Genomic DNA, 5,964 nt, shown 5'->3' with positions numbered 1-5,964 from the left:
AGGACCGCGCCCCCTCACCTGCCCCCGCGTCCCCGTCCCCGTCCCCCCCCCCGCCGCGCCGCGGCTGCCGCTTGTTTGCACTCGGCTTATCCGGAGCGGAAATTCCTTTCCGTTTTTGTGAATGACAAACTCATTAACGATTCATCAACACAACCTGTTCCAGCCGGCCCGTCGCCGCGGCAACAACCCCCTTCCGCGCTTCCCGATTGGTCGAGCCGGAGAATGTCTCCATTGAGACGGCGCCGCGGTTGTACCCATTGAGGAGCCGGCGGGCTCAGCGCGGTCGCGGCTGCGCTGCGGGAACGGCACCGGCACCACCGGCACCACCGGCACCGGCGGCACCACCGGCACCGGCGGCACCGGGCCCGGTGTTTCCGCGCTAAGCCCCAGCTCAGCGCCACCCTTAATTGGATTTCATTCACTCGGGCCGAAGGAAAAGCCCCCCCAAGGGCTCGGGCTGCCGCGGCGATTAGGGCAGGTTCATTCAGGGATTCATTGACAAAAAAAAAAACAACCCAAAAAAAAAGAAGAAGAAGAGGAGGAGAGCGGGCAGGCTGGCTGCGCACACGCACAGAGACACTTAGACACACACGCACCCCCCCCCGGGGTTGCTTCTTTCTCCCTCCCCGTGACTCCACCGCCGCCCGGCGTGGGGGAGGCGAGGCGTGGGGGGGGGGGGGGGGGGGAGCTGCGTGATTCATTTTCCTGGGGAGGAGGGAGATAAGTTGTGCGGAGTTGGAGCGGTGCAGCTCAGCCTCATGCCTGTGTGAGCGAGAGAGGGGCGCTTCCAGAGCACTCTCCTCTCCCCCCCTATCCCCCCCCCCCCCAGTCCTTCCTCATGCTAGATACGTTCAGACCCGTCCCTTTCGCGTCGGAAATGGCGATTAGTAAATCCGTGGCGTGGCTCAACGAGCAGCTGGAGATGGGCAACGACCGGCTCCTCTTGATGGACTGTCGGCCGCAGGAGTTGTACGAATCGTCCCACATCGAGTCGGCCATCAACGTGGCCATCCCCGGCATCATGCTGCGGCGGTTGCAGAAGGGCAACCTGCCCCTCCGCTCCCTCGTTTCCAGCAGCGAGGAAGACCGGGAACGCTTCGCCCGCCGGTGCGGTACCGACACCGTGGTGCTGTACGACGAACACAGCCGCGATTGGAACGAAAACACCGGGGGAGAATCCGTGCTGGGGTTGCTCCTCAAACGCCTCAAAGACGAAGGCTGTAAAGCCTTTTATTTGGAAGGTGAGAGGGGCCCTTGGGGCTTGGGAGAGACACCGGGCTTGTTTGCCCGGGGAACCGGGGCTGGGGGGGTCGGGGAAGCGGCCCCCCGCCGTTCTTTGCCCGGGGAAGCGGCCGCAGTGTGCGTGTGTCCCCCCCCGGCATCGCACCAAGCTGGGCTGGGGGGCTTTTCCCCTTGGCTTCTTCCCCCTTCCAGCCCGGTATCCCTTCTCCTCGCTTTGTTTAAAGAGACCTAGAGGACTGGAATGGCCGTAGCGGAGGACGGGGCTAACGGGGGTCCCGGCATGAACCGGGGGGGGGGGGGGGGGGGCAGGAGGAATTGTCGCCCAAGCATCTCTCCGCAGGGCTTTAAGCTGGAATGTGTCGAGCTCGCCGCCGCAGCGAGCGATTTTCTTAAACCTTCTTTTAGGTTTGTCTGTGTGAGAGTGTGACATTTGTTTGATTTTATTTTTTTTTTTTTTCCCTTTTTCCCGGGGCTCGAGAAGGTGGGAAACAAATGCCCCTCTGCAGACAGGGCTGTCCCAGGGCAGTAAGTCGGTTTGCCATCTTGTATCAGGTTGCATTTTTTTTTTTTTTTTTTCTTCCTTCCCTCCCCCCCCCCCCCCCCCCCTTTTGCTTTTCTCCCCAGGTGGTTTCAGCAAGTTCCAGGCCGAGTTCGCCCTGCACTGCGAAACTAACCTAGACAGTTCGTGTAGCAGCAGCTCTCCTCCTCTGCCAGTCCTGGGTTTGGGAGGCCTCCGAATCAGCTCCGATTCCTCTTCAGACATTGAATCTGACATTGACAGAGACCCCAATAGTGCCACCGACTCCGATGGCAGCCCTCTCTCCAACAACCAGCCTTCCTTCCCGGTGGAGATTTTACCCTACCTCTACTTAGGCTGTGCCAAGGACTCCACTAACCTGGACGTTTTAGAAGAGTTCGGCATTAAATACATCTTGAATGTTACCCCCAACCTGCCTAATCTCTTTGAAAACGCCGGCGAATTCAAGTACAAACAGATCCCCATCTCTGACCACTGGAGCCAAAATCTGTCTCAGTTCTTTCCCGAGGCCATCTCCTTTATAGGTGAGACCCGGTTATTTCCTAACAGCTCGATGGCGAGGGGCGGAATTCAATTTCTCGTGCAAAATTCTAAAGATTTCGAGGGAGAAGCGGTAGCAGGGATTCTGGGGGATGCCCTGCTTTCGGGTTTTAAAGCCGGCTTAAGTTGAGGGGCGGGAGGGGACTTGTCGGGGGGTTCTTGAGGAGCCCCGGGGAATTTTAAGTGATGTTTGCAATTTGATGTTGCATTTTAAGTGATGGTTGCAAACGCATACCCGGGGTGGCTGGCTGAGGGATTTCTTCCTGAGCCGTGTGTGCTTTTAAATCTCTTCCTGGGGTGTGTGTGTGTGTGTGTGTGTGTGTGAATGAGTCCGGGGTTGATGGCTTATTCTTCCTTTTTTTTTTTTCTTGGTTTGGGTTTGTTTGTTTTTTTTTCCTTCTTGAGGTTACTGAAGAGCGGCGTAATAAAAAGAAACTATCCGGGAAGCTAACTTTAGCTTTTAAATACAAGTTATTCATAAGCGGTATCCCTGGCAAATGTATAGTCAGAGTTTTAATTAAATCTCGTGGTAATAATGATATACCTCTCGGGCTCGCTGCCTCGGTTAGCCAACCCTTAGACGTTATCCGTCAGCTTTGGAAACACGTCCCCTTGGGCTCGAGGAGTCCCGGTTAAAATTCTCACTCTCCTTGGCTTCGGGGAGGACTAAACTCGCCCCATCGGGGTGAGGTGGGGTGGGCATCGCATTATCTGTTGGGAAGCTGTGCTGTAATCCGGTCGAATGATACCGGTAATAGGGGAGAATGTAGGTAATCTGAGCCCAGCAGGAAGAAATGTGGGCTGGAAGCCACAAAGAAACTAATCTCCAGGCATTGTAATGCATTTCCTATTACAAAGGAACCCATTTTCAACCAATGTTGACATCCTGTTCCTCCTAATGGGCTGTCCCCAGTGACTTCCCTCATTCTTTTAAAATGCCTGAATACCTCCATTGTTAGCTGCACAACAGTTGGAGAATAATTTAATAGACCTTTGCAGTCTGCTGGTCTGTATAAAAGGCATTCAGTGACACATTGCAGGATTTCCATGCCGGGGCAAGGGGACTGCAAGAATTTAAGGCAAATCTCCAGGCAAAAGCGTGTCTTTTAAAACTGACTTTAAAACCAGTGTCATGCGGCGTATCCTGCTCCCTTTGTCTCATTCTTAGTTTTCTCAGCTCTCGGACTCGAGTGCATAGACGTAGGGGGGTGGATTCTCCTCTCGTCCTGGTTTCCAGCCGGTGAAGTTAACTCTTGCGTTGCGCTGCTGGCCACCGGGATCCGAATCGTCCGTCCTTCCCACTCGATACTAATCTCACTTGCGTTGAGGGATCAGTTAGCAGCCCCCTGTCTTACGTGTCCTTCTCTTTGTCTCCGCACAGATGAAGCACGGGGGAAGAACTGCGGCGTCCTGGTGCATTGCTTGGCGGGGATCAGCCGCTCGGTCACGGTGACGGTGGCCTACCTCATGCAGAAGCTCAACTTGTCCATGAACGACGCCTACGATATCGTCAAGATGAAGAAGTCCAACATTTCGCCCAACTTCAACTTCATGGGTCAGCTGCTGGACTTTGAGCGGACTCTGGGGCTGAGCAGCCCCTGTGACAATCGAGTGCCGAACCAGCAGCTGTACTTCACCACCCCTTCCAACCAGAACGTCTTCCAGGTGGATTCCCTGCAGTCCACGTGAGCTCCCGCCGCCTCCCTTCTCCTGTCCGTTTCGTGGGATCACTCCTCAACGGTTTCTCTTTGGCGGCCACAAAGCAAACGCAGCTTTCTCTTTTTCTGGCCTCTGCTATCCAAAAAGCAGCCGCCAGCGCGGGCTAGGAAAGGTTACGCGGTGTGGAATTGGCTGGTGCGAAGGGAGGGAAGGTTGGTGAGATCTCCGGGAAGGACCGCGGCGACCAGGCGGCGGGTGGGGAGCGCGCTCGTCCCTGCTCGCGCGGCGCCTTGGGTCCGAGGGCTTCCAGGGGCGGAGGGTAAGGGCGGACAGGCTGAGCACGTGTTCTCTAGAGACTGGAACCGTCCCGCTTCCCTCTCTGCTTTCGGATCTGTGACGCGCAGCTTTGTCTTCAGTGAAGACCGGTTATTTTTGTTGGTTTGTTTTAATTTAGAGGAGCCAAAGAAAGAGATTTCAGCTTAGCGTATTTGGAGTACTTGGTTGCCGGGAGCTCGGTAGTATTCTACTTGATCAATGTAAATATTTAATCTTAAATCGATTTGCAATTATTTTTTTTTTTTAATTCACATGTATTCAAGAAGTCAATCCAAGGGACATCTCTGTTTTTGTTCTCTTCATAAATTCTGCTTTATTTGTTTGTTCTTTTTGTTTTTAATTGCAAATAATATATTTGCAGCATGCTTAATTTTATTGTTCAACTGAAGCAAGCTTTCCATGAGGGAGAACTAGCAATGGTGAGAAGTTTGCAAAACACGTTTTGTGAGCAAGTACAGTCTCTTCTTTCATATATCTTTCTTTTCCTTTTGGTGATTTTTTTTTTTTTTTTTTTTCTCCTCACACTCTTGATGTAGTTTCCACATGATATATATATATTTTTTAAATTAAATTAATTTTTTTGCCTTACCTTTTGTAAATAGATCATCTGGGAGGAGGTTTGTCTTTGAATGCGAAAGATTTTTGATCACTTTTTAAAACTTTCAGATGTGCTAAACAGTGCATTACCTCTGTACAAATTCTTCAGGGAGCTTCACCTCAAATGCAATATTTTGCATCTTTTTCTTTTTTTTTTTTTTCTTTTGTATAAAACTGGAAGTATGTGCAAGCATTTGTACCTGTGTGTACGCACAGTGAACCTGCACATGGTTGCCAATAAGGGAGAGTCTAATTCACGGTGTAAAAGTTTTAAGATGGAATTTATTATAAGAATGTAAAACCTTAAATTATTAATAAATAAATAACTATTTTTGGCTATTGAGAACCTGGCTGGCTTATTCCCCCTTTCCCCTCCGTGTGGGTGTAGTTAATTGCACATACACATATGGTTATGTTTAAAGGTAATGATTGCTCTCAATAGCTTTTGTACAGCCCCTAAGACAATAAAGCCTTGATTTCCCCTTTGCTCCACTGGTGCCTAAATGAATAAACAGTGCATGTGCTGGATTCTTGTCTTGCTTTGGTGAAGGGAATGCTTTTGAAGGCCTTTAGGTTAATTGCAAAATATTCTGGCATCCCTTTGCTACCCCAGGGATGCACCTGACCCTGGGCCGTGAGGATCTTTTTTTTTTTTTTTTCTTCTTCTTTTTTTTTTTCTTCCCCCCTCCTCTCTCAGAGTAAGGAGCTGCTGTTTTCTGGGTTTGTTTACAAGTTTGGGCCACTCTGTTACAGGTGCCAGGAGATGGGTTCGTGTTCTCCTTTTCTGTCTGGCAGGAACTCACTTCACAGAGATCCATCAACAGCCTGCAGCCTGTAAATGATTTTTCTGTCGCTGTTCAGCTCCGTTGCAACTTAGCAGGTGAAAGCAAGGAGGAAAAGTCTCTCTATACCCTTAGTCACCTCATTTCCTCTTTGGCCCCTTCAAGTAGTCCCGTCTCTGCAGAAGGAAAAAGGGGGATTATAGCGCTTGCGAAACTTCCTGCTGCAACTTATTAACATCCTTCCTGAGGAGAAGTGGCCCAAGGTAGGGT

At 51.2% G+C, this 5,964-nt stretch overlaps 1 protein-coding gene across 1 annotated transcript; it reads left to right on the top strand.

Annotated features, from left to right (window-relative positions):
* Positions 1–503: 503 nt before the first annotated feature.
* Positions 504–5,258, top strand: DUSP6 (dual specificity phosphatase 6). Its single transcript, XM_049792366.1, has 3 exons — positions 504–1,241; positions 1,867–2,304; positions 3,702–5,258. The coding sequence occupies exons 1-3, from the start codon at positions 839–841 to the stop codon at positions 4,007–4,009; spliced, it is 1,149 nt and encodes a 382-aa protein (XP_049648323.1). The 5' UTR covers positions 504–838; the 3' UTR covers positions 4,010–5,258.
* Positions 5,259–5,964: the final 706 nt, after the last annotated feature.

Source organism: Accipiter gentilis, chromosome 34 (genome assembly GCF_929443795.1).
Source record: "Accipiter gentilis chromosome 34, bAccGen1.1, whole genome shotgun sequence".
Classification (NCBI taxonomy): Eukaryota; Metazoa; Chordata; class Aves; order Accipitriformes; family Accipitridae; genus Astur; species Astur gentilis.
Note: the sequence above shows the minus strand (reverse complement) of the source record. Positions and strands in the feature narration are given on the sequence as shown.

Excerpts from the sequence above, each read along its gene's own strand:
- DUSP6 (XM_049792366.1), top strand. The coding sequence starts at position 839 with ATGCTAGATACGTTCAGACCCGTCCCTTTCGCGTCGGAAATGGCGATT. Across the intron at positions 1,242-1,866 it reads TAAAGCCTTTTATTTGGAAG|GTGGTTTCAGCAAGTTCCAG; the intron begins GTGAGAGGGGCC and ends TTTTCTCCCCAG. Across the intron at positions 2,305-3,701 it reads CGAGGCCATCTCCTTTATAG|ATGAAGCACGGGGGAAGAAC; the intron begins GTGAGACCCGGT and ends GTCTCCGCACAG.